At 43.4% G+C, this 18722-nt stretch overlaps 1 protein-coding gene across 1 annotated transcript in view; it reads right to left on the reverse strand.

Moving 5' to 3' along the window:
- The window catches only part of gfra4a (GDNF family receptor alpha 4a), a 225559-nt gene that overhangs the window by 42954 nt on the left and 163883 nt on the right, over window positions 1-18722 (reverse strand). Inside the window, exons 2-4 of the mRNA XM_050062149.1 lie at window positions 15440-15721; window positions 11403-11483; window positions 1925-2264 (exon numbers count right to left, since the gene is read on the reverse strand). Of these exons, the coding sequence (XP_049918106.1) occupies window positions 1925-2264; window positions 11403-11483; window positions 15440-15721 (703 nt within the window). The remainder of the gene's footprint in view (window positions 1-1924; window positions 2265-11402; window positions 11484-15439; window positions 15722-18722) is intronic.

Genomic DNA, 18722 nt, shown 5'->3' on the forward strand with positions numbered 1-18722 from the left:
AGGAAGGAAGGGAGAAAGGAAGGTGACAGGTAAGGAAGGGAGAAAGGGAAAAAGGAAGGAAGGGAGAAAGGAGGCAAGAAAGGGAGAGAGGAAGAAAGAGAGAAAGGAAGGAAGGGAGAAAGGAAGGTGACAGGTAAGGAAGGGAGAAAGGAAGGAAGGGAGAAAGGAAGGAGGAAGAGAGGGTGAAAGGAAGGTGCATTATGTGACTCGCTCACTAGCTAAGTTGTCATCATCTAGAAGAGACCAAGGCTTCTGGTGTCAGGTAGAGTCCACGTTGCTGTTGTCACCAGGACGACGTTACCAGCTGATCACTGAATGAGCGGCGCCGCTAGCTAGCTAACGTTAGCTCCCACCTGACCTGGGTGGCTGAGGAACCAGTGGAGACTGAAGGTCGGGCAGCGGACATGTTTCTACCTCTTAACTGACCGTCTGTCAGCAGAACAACTGACAATAAATAAAAGCCGAGACATTTAAATTTTAAAACATTAAACTTTGATCAACTCTGACCGGACGGCGCTTTGATACATGTCACTGAGTCGACGGAGCGACGGACCAAAAGGAGAGGCCTGTTGTGTTTCATGTCATTCTGTGTTTAAGTCCTAAATGAACCAGTCAGTCTGTTCACGTCTGTTCATGTCTGTTAACGTCTGTTCACGTATGTTAACGTCTATTAACGTCTGTTAAAGTCTGTTCACGTCTGTTCACATATGTTAACGTCTGTTCACGTATGTTAACGTCTGTTAAAGTCTGTTCACGTCTGTTAAANGTTTACGTCTATTAACGTCTGTTAACGTCTGTTCACGTCTGTTAACGTCTGTTAACGTCTGTTCACGTCTGTTCATGTTTGTTAACGTATGTTAACGTCTGTTCACGTCTGTTAACGTCTGTTCACGTCTGTTCACGTCTGTTAACGTCTGTTCACGTCTGTTAACGTCTGTTCACGTATGTTAACGTCTGTTCACGTCTGTTAACGTCTGTTCACGTCTGTTCACGTCTGTTAACATCTGTTCACGTCTGTTCATGTTTGTTAACGTCTGTTCGCGTATGTTAACGTCTGTTCACGTATGTTAACGTCTGTTCATGTCGTCTGTTCACGTCTGTCGGCCTGTTGGAAGCAGCATTAACTCATAGTGACGTCTCTAATTGAGGGACTTCCTGTAAGCGCTCTGTGTTGACTGTGTCGTTTCCCGGTGTGTATAATTGAGCTGCTGCATCTCTCACAGAGTCCTCAGGTTTACTCAAGTTAACTGTGGACAATCTGTCCGGTGAGGAAGAGCTGAGAGCCAAAGTAAACACGTGTCTGGTGAAGCTGGTCAAACATCTAACAAGACAAAGAGAGTCGGATAGTTTTCTCAGGAGGTGGAAGATCAAACAACACGCTGGACGTGTCAGTAACCTCCGGCAGGTGTCGGCTAACAAGTTAAACATAAAACCCGATAAGCTGATAGTGTGTGTATCAAAGCTTGTTTCATTTCTGTGGGAGTCTATTTTCTTCCTCTAACCTTCAAAAAAATCTATTCTAGCTTTAAATCTTTGACATCAGAGCTTGGGAGTAGCCCTTGAACACACCACGACTTTCTGAATCAATCAGTGTTTGCTGTCATGGATTCCTTATTTCCTCTCCTCGCCGACCTATTTAAGTCTCGAGTCACTATGAATTCTATTTTATAACTGAGAGGAGACGAAAACACAAAAAGTGTCTGAGTAATATCTAATAACTGGTGAGCGCTGAAAAAGGCTCAGCGTTAATGAAACGTGTACATGATGTGAGGTAAATCATGTAAAGACCCTTTGTGATCCTTAAACAGACGCCACCGCCGCTGCACATGATCAGCTCAGTGAGTCGAGTGAAGCCGACTCAGGAAGTGAAGTGGAAAACGCCCCTGGCAGCAGGAAGCGTGTAAGACAATGTCTCTAATTTTACCTGCACACGTAGTCGGCCTTGCAGATGCGCAGCTGGGCCAAACAGTTGGGCTTGTCCTTGTCCTCGTAGGAGCAGGATGGCACGATGGTTTGCCGGCGGCGCTCTGCGCAGGCCGTGTCGGTGCAGGGACAGAACAGCAGCTCGTGGGTGTAGTCGGGTGGAACGCGGTCGAAGAACTTCCTCAGCGCCTTGTTGCACTTGGGTCGGTTGCACGGCCCCGAGCGGGCCGACGGCTGGATGCAGGACGACACGTACTCCGTGCGGAGCTTCTGACACGTCTCGTCGATGTTACACGCCTTGGCGGCATCCAGGCAGCGGTTCACCGTCGTCACTTCAGACTCTGGAAGGAGAAGAAGACACAAACGGTGAGAGCGTTTCATCCCTCTGTGTGTGGTTTGAGAAAATCAAATCCCAGGCAATGTTTACCAATGATTCTGAGGCCTGATTGAGGCGCCGCTCTCACCTCGCCGCTCTGATGTTGCATTGACAGACGGAAAAAAGCTACGTGTGTGCTGAAGTACAAACTAAACCAAAATGATGATTATATGTAGCGGCCCCCTGCAATGAATAGAACATGACTGGTGTTTAAATGTTGCATGAGCCCGGGCGCTGGATGTGTTTCAGCTGAGGCCTAATGGCTGAATATTTCATTCTGCCGGGTTAATGCGGAGTGGCAGTGCTGAAAAAAGCGGCTCCTCCGTCTCTCCAACCGCACAACAAGGCCTGTAATTACTGCTCCTTCCCGTTCATCCATCTATCCATCTTCACAACACTCCCTGCCTGCAGCTGGTCCATCCCTCACTCACCTGACTCCCTCCTTCCCTCGCCATCTTCCTCCCTCGCTGTGCGCCTGCCACTCTCAGCCCTGCCATTACCCCCCGCTCCATCTGTCTCCTCCCTCCCTCCATTCAGCTCCGCCATCCCTCCTTCCTCAACTTTGTCCGTCTCTGCCTCCCTCAGCGTCCACGCTCCCTCTGACTTCCGCAGTAATGAGCCACCTCTGTGGAGGCAGCGGAGAGCCCCTTTCATACCTGTCTTTTTTTGGCTGCATTATTTCCTGATCCATCATCATGTGCATTTTTTCCCCCCCGAGCGACCTCACAGTCAATACGGCCATGATGACGTTCAGCTCCTGTGGCAGAAAGCGCCGCTCATTAGTTTGTAAACTGCCTGTACTTGTGTCTCCTGGTGAATTCGGCTCTCACCAAGCTGTCATATAAAATATGAATGGCCTTGGAGAGCAGGCTAACAACCCATCACAAAGAGCAGGTTATTCCCAACCTAAGTGCGAAGCAGGCGGGCGGAGGACGAGGACCTGATGGAGCTCCAGGTCGGGATGACTAATTGCATCCAGCGACCACATGTGCAGAAAACTAAATCAGCTTTCATGTGAGATCCTTGTCGTTATGTTGCTTTTTAAATCCATTATGTATCGAGGAGACCTGCTGAACATGTTCGCTCTGATTCAGGAACATCCTGCTTCATATTCAGGCCTCACACACACCCACACCTCAGACCTGCCCAGTAAAACCATTCCATCCACAGCTGCTGCTCACTGGACCCTCCGCAGGCTGAATGCACTCCAGCTTGTTTTCCAGTCACAGGCTCGCTGCTGTAAAATTCATCAGCTCATAGCTGCATCTGAAATCTGAACTTCAGTCTGAGAGAGTTTCAACAGTGACACATAAAAACCAGCAGAGTGTATCTGAGATCAGAGTCTGAAGTTTAGCGTAACTTTAGCTTTACAGGAGGTTTTGATTTACTTTAAAATTCTTGATCATAACGAGAAATAAAAACATTTTATTTACAACTTTTGTTGTATTTGTTATTATAAAACTAGGATCACTGCCCTGTGGTTGTATGACTCCGCCCACCAGTCCAGTCTCCATCCATGTCAGTGAAAACACCATTCACGTTCACCACGCTACTGAGAAATGGTCCTGAAGCCCCGACATAAAAAGTTATGTCGGGGCTTCAGGACACTTGGATCACTACGGACGAGCAGTATGGAGATATTTTGTGGTTTCAATTATGTGTTTTTGGACGTTTGAATCTGGGGCGCCGTCAGCCTCCATTAGGTGGAGTTGTGTTGCTACCTCCTCTCCCCTTGGATCTCTGCAAGTGATGTGAGGACTCTAAAACTTCACCTGAGCCTCCCTCGGCATATGGGTGAGTAGATAATGGCTGAATGTTCATTTTTGGGTGCACTATCCCTTTAACTATATATTACTCCAGTGCTTAAATAAATCCACGTCATAATCATTTTAAGATTTGAGTCAAGTACTTAAGAAAAAAATCTCCAGTTAAGGGAAAGCTCTGCTATGATATACAGTGATTAAATTAATGAACGTGTTACAGTGATGCTTTTGAATCTGAGGTCCAGTACTTTCTGATCAGGTATCTGACTTATTAATAATATCATCATAACACAACAGTGATGTAGAAATCAGACTAATTTTAAAATATGCTGCTGTTGTCATTGTTTTTAAGATAATTGACTGAAACATTTAAATATTTATGAGACAAGTTTTTGAGTTATTTACGTGTTATATTAATCGAGTAAAAAAAAAAAAAATCTTCATAATAATTGATAAATTAGTCATTAGATTCATCCACTAATCAAAAACTGTGCAGCCCTACCTACATGAAACTGCTCACAACAAGGTCTGTGGATGATATTGAGTGATCAGGTCATGATTTCTGGAAAGAGACGTTGATGTTGAGTTTTTCAGATGAATATTTTCTGGTGCTTTGAGCTCCACAAGCTGAGTGACATCTAGTTCTGTTATACTGGCGAGAAGGCAGACATCTCTACGGCTGATATCTCAGCAACACTCTGCAACTCACACCAAAACTATCCAGACTGATAAACAGCTCTACAGGGAAGAGGAAGGAAATGTGCTTTTGATTTGGGGTGCACTGTCCCTTTAAGAGTTCAGGGTGGTCACATTCATTTTAGACAAACAATGAAAAAAGTGCTTTTTCATACACAGTGTGTTGAGATGTTTCACTGAGCAGGAGGACAATAAAAAGGACAGAACAGCCTCAAATTAAAGCTTCACACTTCACCCTCACAGTGTTTCACTTGTTTCACAGAGCTTGAGACCGACCTGTTGCGTCGAAGCAAAGGAAACAGAACTGTTGGTATTTGTCTCACAGCCATGGAGCATGAAGGAGAAAATCCCAGTAAGGAAAAACAATGGAGGCCGATGATGCGTTAAAAAGCTTCTTTCTCAGTGCAGAACATCTTAATGTGTTTAAACTGAGGCACTCTCTTAATACCACTGCCTTCACTGTAGTTAAGTGATGAGTTGGTAAAGGTTGGAGTCTTCTGTTGTTTAAATAATCCTCTGAATATGATGAGCTGTGGCTCCGCCGTGCGTCTTTGAAAAGGGTCATTACTCTGTTTGAGGGAGAGATGCTATAAGGGCGGAAAAACACCCATTAATCACATCTTTGTTGTTTTGGCAGTCGACTTGTCAAGATGCATGGCGTGGATGTCAACTTTGACCTCCCGTGGAGTCGCTGCAGTGAAATTTACGAGGAGGCAGTACAGTGCAGGTCTGTCGCTGCGGTAATTCAAAGCAGCAGAAAACGTGCGGCGTCGTTTTAACAAGCAGCTTATGTATAAGGTCACAAAAATGTATTGTCAGCCATGTTTAAGGGGGCGTCCACTGAATCTGAATGGTTTGGTTTAGTTCACATACAGGTGAGGACGCTCTGTCTGTATGGTCACATGAGTGCCCACGACCTCCTGTAAATAACAATAACCTGAAGAAAATACATGACTGCTGCAAACTGCTGTGTGCAGTGTGTAATTATTATAACTGAATATGACAGAGACCGACTAGAATCACTGCCCTGTGATTCTATGACTCCGCCCACCAGTCCACCCTGTGGTTGTATGACTCCGCCCACCAGTCCAGTGTCTCTGACAGTCTCCATCCATGTCAGTAAAAACATGGATGCTTCACACACAGAAGATCTATACAATCAGCACAGTTTCAAGATTAGAGTCACCAATTCAGTATCTGACCAAATGTCTCCCCTTCTGTTCCTGAGATATGACGTTAAAACATGATGATGTCACAGTCAAGCTGACCTTTGACCTTTTGACCTTCATTATTTTATCCTGTTAGACATTTGTGTCAAGTTTGGTCAGAATTAGTGAATGAATTCTTCAGTTATGGACAAAAACATGTTTGTGAGGTCACACTGACCTTTGACCTTCAACCATCAACTTCTAATATTGAGTCAAAGTAGATGTTTGTGCCAAATTTGAGGAGATTCCCTCAATGTAATCTTGACTTATCGCATTCACAAGAATGAGACTGACAAAAGGTCACATTGACTTTGACCTTTGACCACTAAAGTTTGATCAATTCATCCTCAACTCAAAGTGGAAGTTTGTGCCAAATTGGAAGAAATTCCCTAAAGGTGTTCTTCAGAAGCAGAATTTTTTCATTCTCATCATCATCCTCACTGTGACCTCGTCACATGTCCACGTTTGGTCATGGACTTTCCACGTCCACATATGACGTCCAAGGTACCCTGGGTGTGTTGGTTGCTGACGTTCTGGGACGCCGTGTCAACTTCAGCCTGTTACATGCATTGTCTGTTTTCAAAATACACTTCTGTTTTCACAGGAAATGTACAGTTTGATACAGTCTCTTTCAAAATAAAAGCACTACGTTGGTACAACACCACAGGTTTAAGCATACATACAAACTACCTACGTATACACAGACGTGAAAAGCTGCTTGTAATAATGCAAATATTGCACATAATTGAGATATTGTACTCATGTAAATGAGATAGATGCAAGGTCATAGTGACCTTGACCTTTGACCACCAAAATTTGATCAGATTATTGATGAGTCTGAGTGAGCATTGGTGCCAAATTTGAAAAAAGTCCCTCAAGGTGTTCTTGAGATATCGTGTTCACGAGGGGGAGATAGACAGGTCACAGTGACCTTGACCTTTGACCTTTGACCACCAAAATCTAATGAGTGGAGTCCAAATGAATGTTTGTGCCAAATTTGAAGAAATTTTCTTGTGGCATTCTTGAGATGTCATGCAAACAAGAGTGAGACAGACAGATGGATAACCAGAAAACATAATGCCTCGGAGGCATAAAAATGTGGATACAAGCATCGAGCTGATTTCTCTCAGTCACTCTCAGAATAAATAATTGCTGAAAAATATTCTGAGGAGCAGAAGAAGTAGGAAAAACTGATTGTAAGCAGAAATGTCCTTTAAAGAGCTGAACTTTGAACATGTGAATGGATTGTGTAGCTGACAGTGTGCAGCAGCAACAAACGTCCTACAGAAGAAGAAGAAGAAGAAGAAGAAGTCAGAATAAAAACAGAGAGCCAGAGGGACAATAGAGCGATCGCTCCCAGCGATGACATAATGAATTAGTTAGGGAGACGAGGGTGAAAGTTTCAGCGTGCAAGAGGATTTTGTGGGAATCATGAACGGCACTGAGCTGATATTAGAACCACAGCGCTCTGCTGAGAGTCATGAAGGGCCTGGAAACAGCTGGAAACATCCATGAGAATGAACGCAGCCTGAGAGGAGCTGCAGAGTCCAGCAGAGCTGCTGTCGGGGAGGATACATACGTGTAGAAGGTAAAGATTGGATGTACAGGAGAGGTGGACGTATACTGTTGATACTTTAAGGCCACATTCAAAGATTACATGTTAATACGTGTTAGAGATGTTTTCATGCCCCTCATTAAAAACCCAACAGACAACATTCACTCTACACAACTTCAGCTCCTGTTGTTGTGCACAGCAAAAAGAAGAAGAAGATGCCTGCACACCGGTGATAGCTGTGGCCCAAAGCATTATGTCTTCAGGTTGTCTGTACATCTGTCAGAATCTCATGAATGTGATCTCTCAAGAACATCTTATGCAGAATTTTTTTTTAATTTGGCACAAACGTCTTCATTCTTCAAGGATAGACTAATTAGGTTTCAGTCGTCAAATGTTACAGGTCACTGTGACCTTGCGTCCATTTCATGTTGCGAATCCGATATCTCAAGAAAGTCTTAAGGGAATCTCCTCAAATTTGGCACCAACGTCCATGCGAACAAATTAGAATTTGGTAGAAGAAGGTCAAAGGTCATTGTTTTTGGCCAGGAATTCATACACCAATTCTGACCAAACTTGACACAAATGTACAACAGGATAAAATAATGAAGGTCAAAAGGTCAAAGGTCAGCTTGACTGTGACATCATCATGTTTTAACGTCATATCTCAGGAACAGAAGGGGAGACATTTGGTCAGATACTGAATTGGTGACTCTAATCTTGAAAGTGTGCTAATATACTGTATATATCTATATATATATATATATCACAACTAGAGATTAAGGTGGTACAACAAACATGCTACGGCAAGGGGGAGCCAGGAGGACTGGTCACAGTGGGGATGACATCATCATCCCTACACTCCGAGATTGGGTACCAAGCCCCAAGCCCTTATGACACAGATTCCCTTACAGCAGGGGTGAAACCTGGCACCCCTGAAGCCAATTACCAAGGCTACGTGACAAAGTTCCCTCGGAAAGTCTGAAACTAGGACAGCTGATATACACCACAGCAACAGTGATCCTAGAGATGCCTGGCTACAAGATGAACGCCATGAGCCACAGAGAGTGCTACCCTCCATGGAGAAGGAGGCTGGAGGCCAAGATCAAGGCAACAAGGAGAGAGGTTAGTCAGCTCTCAGAGCTACAGAGAGGTGTGGGGAAGAAAGGGATACCTAGGAAGTAAAACAAACTGTCTATACCTGAGGCACTGGAGACTGCCGAGCAAAGGCTCACAGCTCTGGCTACCTGCCTAAAGAGATACACAAGAGAAGCAGAAGCCTGGAGAATATATATCTGTGAAGTCTGAAGAGGCAAACATCAGACATGTTGCAAATACAGCCACAGTCTATCAAGATGATCTACATCTCCTCCTGTCTGCACAACAACTAAATGTACAGTTGGTCAAAATTAAAGCAGGAGTCTGTAAACTGTGATGGACTGTTTGGGTTCTAATCACCTTAGTTCTCTGTTCTAAATAAGTCTGGTTAACCTCAGGGTTGTATCTGAACCATCAGATCTGTTTGGTGACTCAAATCGTATCATAATCAGTGATGATCCAGAATCATTCAGCTGTCTCATGTGCACACATATAGTTTTAACCTGCTGTGTGAAAATATAACACTCCAGATGTGAACTTTAACCGTGAACTGACTCAGTGGTAAAGCTGTGCTGAGTAGAGTTTCCATGTCCCCTGATCTCTGCAGCACATCTCTGAGTAACACAGCAGAACTGTTACACAACCTGAACATAACCTGAATTTACCTTCAGGGCTTTTATGCAAACTGTCTCCTGAACTGGCCTCACAGCTCTGTTAAACCATTTGCCTCTCGTCCCTGTGGTCTAAGAAAAAAAAAGAGCATGTGCAGTTTGCTAATGTCAGCCTGAATTACTTCAGGTTAGAAGTCATGAAATTCAGATTTGACACTGATCCCTCATTGCCATTAGGAGCTGCCAACATACAAAACTACCTTGTGCAACTTTAACATGACGAGGATCCCCGGGATCCCCCGGTAAATACAAGAAACATCACTGCTTATCTGCTTCCAAAAGAATAAACAGCTCTGACTGGTTCTCTCTGAGCAGCTGTGTTTTATTCATCGGAGTGACAACATACATATATCTCAGAAATATACACACATGCAGGTCATAACCCAGGAGTGTGAAAAATGAAAAATATAACTTAACTAGTTCTGTTATTAGACTGTAATGATGACTAACAACCACCAACTTTCACCCAGGAGGCCGGTGTTCATTTCCTGTAAGACTGTAAAGCCAAACCCTGTTCTTTTTTTCTAAACGTAACCACGTGTGTGTGTTGGCTAAACGTAACCACGTGTGTGTGTTGTTGGCTAAACGTAGCGACATGTGCGTGTTGGCTAAATGTAACCACGTGTGTGTGTTGGCTAAATGTAACCACGTGTGTGTGTTGGCTAAACGTAACCACGTGTGTGTGTTGTTGGCTAAATGTAACCACGTGTGTGTGTGTTGGCTAAATGTAACCACGTGTGTGTGTTGGCTAAACGTAACCGCGTGTTGCCGATGTTGTACCGACGTAGTGCTTTTATTTTTAAAGAGACTGTATCAAACTGTACATTTCCTGATAAAACAGAAGTGTATTTTGAAAACAGACAATGCATGTAACAGGCTGAAGTTGACACGGCGTCCCAGAACGTCAACAACCAACACACCCAGGGTACCTTGGACGTCATATGTGGACGTGGAAAGTCCATGACCAAACGTGGACATGTGACGAGGTCACAGTGAGGATGCGTGACATCATCATGAATTTGAAGATTGAAAAATACCTTTTAACTGTGTTTTTTTTAGTTTATTTGTCGTGCTGAAAGCCACACAACAACTCCTCAGCGTGGCAGTGGATGTGACGTTCTGTGTGTGTTTCCTTTCACAGCGACTGTACCCACAGTGAAGGTGTCACTTTCTTTAAACAAACCAGCTGGACTCTCTTTAGGCTTAGTGTTGGGGCCACCTCTGTTCATGTTCTCAAACACTGCCTGCGCTGCTCTCTGTTGGAGAAACACAGTGTTTAACTGTTGGAATGAAGCCGTGTCGTCCCTTTGAGCTGTCATTACACACTTGTTTAAACTTTTTTTTTGTGTGTATGTAGGACATTTATCATTAGACTGGAAGGCATATGCATGACTGCCTTCCATACTAATCACTTCATTTAAGTCATTATTTAAGTTTCGCAGACTCTCCATCTCGGCTTCACTCATCCAGAGTATAATTGCCGTCGGAGAAAACAAAACACTTGACTTCATGTCCTCTCCGGGGGAAAAAATGTAACTCCTCATTTGTGTGCAGCCTCTCTCGTTTCCAAACCTCCAACAGGAAGAAGCGTGGTGTTGTCTGAGTAAACAAACCCGCTCTGTCTGTCTCCCATTTTCTTTTTCTCACTTCCTCTGTCTCTTTCTCCCTCTCACCTCTTACCCAGACTTTTTTTCCGTCTTTCAGTTCTTCGCTCTCTCCGTCTCCATCTCTCCCCCCTCCGCAAGTTGTGCTGCTTCCAGATGCATTAAAGTAAATAGGTAATTAATCTGTGCCTCGGGGGCTAACAGCAGCACATACCAGCCCTGCGGCTCGCCCACAGGCACAGAGGCAAGACAGAAGCAAACTGTGGGTAGTTACTCATCAAAAACCCACCTGCATATCCCTCCGCCTCCTCCGTCACAATAACGTGGGGTAACGTCTCGATCTGCTCTTTCTTTGACTCCTAACTTGGTTGGGACCCACTTGTTTTTTTGTTGTGGTGATAAATGGATGCTTTTGATTGTCTAAATAACTTCCCTCTCTGTCTGCTCTGTGAGAACGACCCAAGGCAAAAAGCAGAGGAGCACTTGTAGCGGTGGCAGCTCGCCCACTCACCTGCAGCGATGGAGGCCAGGCGCACGTAGTCGGAGCCCCTCTCCTCTGGTTCGTACGGGTAGCTCTCCACCAGGCTGAGTCCTGCCAACACAGAGCACAGAGGTCAGCTCTGTTGTCATGACAACCTAAAATAATGCTGCTCTTTTATTCTTCTTTTTTTTTAACTTCAGAATTTGTCTTTTCAGTGTCCTGAAACACTGAGAAAAAATCACTATATCTCATAAAGTTGAATCCAAAGTTACAGGAAGAAGACACAATAATTCAGACACTTCATGTGTGTTCAGATGAACCTGTGAGAGACAATGATCTGCTGTAGACACACTGACGGGCAGCAGAGACCAGGAGACCACTGAAACATCAAAACTCTGGAGCATCAGACAGCAACATCTGTGTAGACGTGGCCCCTAAAGCAAATACACATCCTGTAAAATTCACCTCTCCAAGTCAAACCCAAAGTAAACTGAGAGCTGTTCTTGTTCCATATTTAGTACATGTACATGCATTTGGTCTCATTTGAAAGGTTGGGCGGAATTTATCTGCGATGAAATGACGCCATAGGCTCTCTGTCAATGTAGATTTTCAGTATTTTGTGTGATTGATCCTTCAGGGATTTATCCTGGCTTCATATGAGCAGAGGAAATCTCAGCTTGTCGCTAGGCTAATTTATACAATGTAAGATGCCATAGGCTTTTGCTAATAATGTTAGCATGTTGNGATAAAGACAAGTGTTTGTCTGTGAATGCTGCGAGTTATAGTGAAGCTGATTTGTGTTTGAAACTGTCTCTATTAAGCCATGTTTAATGTGTGTTTAATGTGTGTTTACTGTGTGTTTTGAGTCAACTAAACTTTACAGCACTTCACAGAAACTCCACCGCCACCTAGTGTCTTGACAGCACTTCACAGAAACTCCACCGCCACCTAGTGTCTTGGAGGTGTAACTGCAGAGTGACACACCACCACACAGGTATAAATGCTCACAACAGCGAAGGCGTAGGAGATATACAAGTTTAAAAACACTGAAATAAAAGTTCTTTTTATCTTCACGTATTTTCTTGATAAAAGATGAAAGCTGCAGATGACTGAACTGGGAGAACTGGGAGAACTGGGAGGTATCAACCGGAACACAACACAATGGGGCCATATCATGAAGTCTCACATTGTCCAAATGTGCTGCAGTTAACATCTAAAAGTCCTCATGTATTTGTAGTTTGTAGTTTCATGTATTTTCCTCAGGCCATTTTCCAAAGCAGGCCCCTCATCCACACCCATCGGGGGGAATTTCATACTTCCTGCTATCATAATCCAATTACTCATATTTCCATATGTATTTTGGAATTTTTTTGGCTGAAAAAATGCCTTCAAATGAATGATAAGAGAAAAGTAAAAGGTTTTTTTTGGGGGAGTTTTTCCTTATCTGCTGTGAGGGTCCAAAGGACAGAGGGATGTTGTGTGCTGTAAAGCCCTGTGAGGCAAATTGTGATTTGTGATATTGGACTTTATAAATAAAATTGATTGATTGATTGAAACACTGAAGAAATTACTGCAAGAAATTCAAAATCCAGTTCATGTGATTCCATGACTGTTCATGGAGCTCAGTGTGCAGAAATAATTTTAAAAATGGCAATCTTCCTTTTTCACTCAACAAAATGTTGTCTTGACAAGATAGCATATCATGGTTGGTACCTATGGATGCCTCAGGTCCTCCAGTTTAATATGATACCTGTGTCTTCACTGTAGCTTTAGAGCTGAGCTGATGCAGCAGGTTTTATACGCTAACATTACTCTGTCTCACACCTCATCTTCAGCTCCGCCTGTCACACCTGCTGCTTCTTTACGTTTCTGCTGGATTATGTCCATCGTCTCTCTGCTCCGCTCATCATCCTGTTCTCTCTGTGCTCTGACCAGCAAACCAGTAAACAAGCTATGATGCATGACATTAGATATTTTGCTGATATCCGATATGCTGATGTGTAGCAACTTATTTGGGTGTTAACCAATACAGATATGGATTTATCCCTTTTTCCCACCTAATCTTAAAGATCATTGAGTCATACATGCTCTCATGGTAACGGCCCACCAGCAGATGGAGACATGAAATACTGTTCAGTGTCTGTAATATTCATTCACTGTGCACAATAAGAAAAAGCATTTTGGACGATTCTAATAGTTCATTTTAAAGCCGATATCTGCAGACAACGCTGACATGTGGATATTATATTGCATCCCTCGTTCAAGCACTGACATATTCATACAGACAGGAAGTATTACACTTATCACATGACACCTGGATTAATGTCTCATGTTGGTAAAATGAACGTTGAGTTCACAGGTAACAGCTCCAGTGGACATTCCAGCATGATAATGTGCCGCTGTGACTAAAATTTAAAGGAAAATAGTGTAGTTAAGGAAACTAATCAATATGCAGGATCAGCGACTTTCAAGCCACTTTGGAGGATTTCAAGGGGGTTGAAGCTGCTCGCCTGGTGATCCAGCCTGAAGGCAACGCAACAAAAGCTGACTGCCGCGTCCTGTCATGTTGCACCTGAACACACCGCAAAGAGTACAACTGATGGCGAACCAGCACGTCCGTTCTGCGCCTGCATGAGAGGAAATGACTCTCTCGGTTGTCTGTATGCGTCATTGAAAAAGGGAAACAGGAAGAGCGCCTTGATGCTAGTTAGCCAGTTAGCTAGTTAGCCAGTTAGCACGTTAGCAACACAATCAGAGCATATTTACCGTGCTCCAGTGAACAATGACACAAAACATCAGGAAACGTTTCTGCTAAAGAGAAAAATAATCTGACCTCATGGATCACAGGAGTCACACACTGTTTCATGGATGAAAATTTCAAAACTTTTACAAGACTTCTCAAGGACCCATAACATTTTTTTTCTTTGCCCTATTTGCCCGACGTTTCTCAAACATATCAGATTCAAACTACATAATGTCAGCCAGCCGGCAGATGTGACGAGAGACACAGAGCGCTGGGAGAAAACAAAGGAACGTACGTGATGGTAAACAAAATGTTGTCACCCACTAGAGCTACTGTACGTAACGTCGTCAGCTACACAAAACAAATTTGCTCTGAAGTTACAGGAAAGTTATTGATGGGTGATTACTGTAAAAATGTCTTTACACATAACAAAATTCCAGGACTTTTCCAGGTTTCCCATGACCGTGGGAACCCTGGCAACAAGTTTGTTTTGGTCTCACTCCCTCTGGATTCAGCTGTTCTAAGACGATATCTAGTCTCATATCACCATGTCAATAAAATATCTATTATTGCCCTGATCTATTTGTGACCAAATTGAACCCAGTTTCATATCTTGGTGTCTTTTGGGCAACAAATCAATGTTTACTGGGGAGAAACAGCTGCAACAAATAACCAAAAAAATATGCTCGACATTATCTGTAAGTATCAGGTGGTTGGAAACCTCTGCTTAACAGCCTGAAAGATAACATTACAAATGTTAAAGGGGAGTTTGCTTCAGTCGTTTCTAACATTGTTAATGAAGCGTATGTATTATTTCACTGCACTCCATCCTGTAAATGATAATTACTGATGGATTTATTGTGTGTTTTGTTAGTTTATTATCTCCATTACGTGTCATCTACGTTTGCACTTGACTTGAAGATATTCACAACGTTGTCAGCCATGTCGTGCTGTTGCTCTGTTTCATGTGTTGTGAATATAAAACTATATGTTAAACACCTAGTTGTGAATGTAAATGCGGAGCAGACAAATATTAATAACAGGGTTTAATGCTGGAAGTGACAAAGCATTTGGACTACGCACAAGTGTAGTGAGTGTGGGAGGAAGAAAAGGAATCAGAGCCTCGTTATAACTGTTTGTGACACAATAATCACCCTGTTTTATTTCAGCTGGGACTTTACTGCTGAGCTCTGTGGAGGCGGACGCCTAACGCGTGTGTAACGGGCGGCACACACTCCATAATCCCAACAACATCCTGTACCTGCTCCCGCCCACCTCGGGGAACAGACCCATTGGGTTGTGTGTGTGTTGATGATGGTCTCACCGTGCAGCACGGACTGATGCAGGCTCCAGTAGATGCTCAGGCAGTTCTTCTCCTTCTTCATGCCTCGTTTACATTGGCAGCCGTGCAGAGGAGTGGACAGCAGCGCCGTCATGGCGTTCTCACACTGGTTTCGCGCCCCGGGCCCCAGCTTCACGCTGCCGTCCCCCGCCACACACTGCCTGAGGGTGCGCAGGCGCGGGCTGCAGGTGTCGTCGCTGGAGCAGGTGTCTCCGGCACGCAGGCAGTCCCTCCCGCCTGCAGAGAGAGCCATACGTGGGACTCCTGTGGGACAGACAGAGGACAGGTCAGTGTGGCGTTGTGGAGACACATGATGCAATGGGTCTGTGGGTTGGTTTTCTGTTTGCATGGTCAGTGAAGCTTCAGAGGCTGATTGTACGTATAAATTATACCATAAAACAAACAAAAAAATCTATCAGGCTGTTAAAGAGCAGCTCAAACTCTCTGAGACAAAGGAAACTAAAAACACTAAAATATGACTTCTCTTTTCATCTATTTAACCATCATGATGAAAAAGAAAATAAGGGTAGACACACATTTCATGTTGAAGTCATAGAAATACAAACACAGATGCCTTAGAGACCAGCTGTGAGTGAACGTCACAGTTACGTCACAGCAGTTGTGCACACATCGTAGTGGCAGAAAAACAGCAGATATCAGAGAGAAACTATTGAGATACCCGAAACAAAAATGTTCTGTTGTGCCGTTGGATGTCAGAACAGGAATACAAAAAAAGATCACCTCTACTTTTACAGAGAACCGTCACAGGGGACGCCATTTGAATCCAAACGAAGACCTCTCTGGTGGCTCAAATTTGATGTCGGTAAGTATTAATAATCAAGGACAATGAGACAAATCCATGTTTGACAAATGTTTTTACAGTTCTTATGATGATGAATTATTTTTCACCAGGTTAGTAATTAAGTTCATGTCAGTCTAACACACACTCCTCTCACACTCGGAGACAATTTTTTTTTTTTTCCCTACAACACGTAGATGATAAACCCTTTATTATAAAAACGATTCCTTGCAATCAGTTGAAAAATATAAAAGTTATGGTGCTTTTTATCCAGAAAACCTGCAGCTCTCCTGTTAACTGTCATTTGTTTACAGGTGAGTCTGACCCTCTTAAATATGGCGGCACCGTTGACACATCTCTGCAATGACTGACACAGGCAATGTGATGTACAAATGTCTGTGATCTTAATATACAAACTGACTCACATCTTTAGACTCTAAGAAAAATAAAAAAATACCAGGATTAAACTGGACTGAATCAGGGACACTGGAGAGGAGCTGTAAATGAAGCCATCAGCCTGACTGTGAATTAAACATTATTTTATTTACTGTTATTAGGCCGACTTAATGTTGCAGATCTGGTGCCAATAAACATTTAAATGGGATTATTCTCCTCCAAAACACAGTGAGCCGTCGCTTTAACTGATATGGAAAATTTGGCAAAGATTAAAATGTATTAAAAATAACATCAGGATTTTTTTTTAACATTTCAAAAACTGTACAAATGATGATGAGTCTTGTCTTATCCATCACATGTCTTTAACCTGTCGTCAAATACAGACAGTGACACAGCGACACACAGGAACCCTTCAGCGTCTCTATGTGACTCAAACACACTGGAACACGAGGTCAAAGCTGTGAAACAGTCACAGTTAGGTTTAAGCAACAAAACGACCTGAACAGGTTTTAGACAAAAGATCATGTTTGGGTTAAAATAAGAACGTTTGTGACGTAATGAGACATAAATACATCTCATGTGTACTGTCAGTGTGTGAACACTGTATAGCCTGGTAAAACCATCCTGATGACGCCAGCTCAACGTTCTGTTCTCTGTGTCAGCCTGGACTCACTGCCGTCCCACCTCATAGCATGAAATTAAAATCCAGCTGGGGCCAATCAGGGATCAGCACCATAGTTGACTGTGTAAGCAGCCAGTAAGGCACTACGTTGCAGTTGACGATGTAAACTGCAGGCAGCAGCTTGCAGAACAGTGATGGCGGCTCTTGAAGCAACCAGCGCTAACTCTAACGTTAGCAGAGTAAACTCAGCAATAAGTGAAGTAACTATGCACCGATCTCATATCTGGATCGAATATCGGCCCGATATCATCAAAACAGATGGATCGGGTATCGGAAAATGCAACCTGTACCTGAGGAGATCCTTTCCCTTTGAATCTATTGCGACACGAGCTACGTCACACGTCATGGAGCGAAGGAGAGAATCTGCTGTGTGGAGGTATTTCACACTATTTCACCTGCTGCTGCACAATTGTTTATTTTTGTTAAAGATAAATAGTTCATCATTTCATTAATCCGTTTCATCTTGTTTCATTTTATCTTAGGAAAGAGCTGTGTAGTCATCAATGCCTGATGCCTCTAGTCTTTTCTCTCCTACATGTAAAGGTCTATAGCTTCTTAGCTCAACCATGGTATCAGATCAACATCAGGTATCGGCTGATACTCAAAGCCTCAGCATCGGGATCGAAACTGAAAAAGCTGGATCGGTGCATCTCTAGAAGTTACTGCAGAAATAGAGTCAATAACAATTAAACAAGAACAACAGTTTGACCTCACTGAGCGTCTTGGAGAACATTTTCACCGTTCTTCTGACTGGATTTGACAAAAGTTTGATTTAACAACTGGTGATGATGATGAAGATGTTCCCAGTGTTTTGTTACACTGACTTCCTGATGAGCTTTAACTGTGAGGTTACAGGTAAATACAGTTATATTACAGAAGCAAACTGCTAAATCACAGCAAACAGCTGTAAATATGAGGCAGTAACTTACTGTGAAAGTGATGCAACTAACAGCCAGAAAGTTACTGTCAATGTACAGTCATTTATTTTACAGTGCAAGGTTTGACTTTACATTCATACAGGAAGTGAACACCTGAGTCAAGTCGGTGGTTGTTGGACACATCCACGACCCCTCCTGCCAATCCTTCTGACTTTCACGTCCTAAACTTATGTTGTTGTCCAGCCGTGTTTCCCCCTGACACCACCATGCCGCGTATCATGCCGCTTTGAAAAGACAGCTTTTTTCATTAGTGTTGCTGCTAATTGATGAGTTTGGAGTGAGACCAGTTCAACACTGCATGTGTACGAGCCCTGAGCCCGTACTCATGCCAGAACATTGAAGTTCTACGGTTAAGAAAATGTGTTGCAAAGTAAAGAGCTGTCTGACAGCAAGGTGAAGTGGTGAAAATACTCTCAAACAACGTCCACTTAGACTGATACTGATTCTTTA

Source organism: Epinephelus moara, chromosome 14 (assembly GCF_006386435.1).
Source record: "Epinephelus moara isolate mb chromosome 14, YSFRI_EMoa_1.0, whole genome shotgun sequence".
Taxonomy (NCBI): Eukaryota; Metazoa; Chordata; class Actinopteri; order Perciformes; family Serranidae; genus Epinephelus; species Epinephelus moara.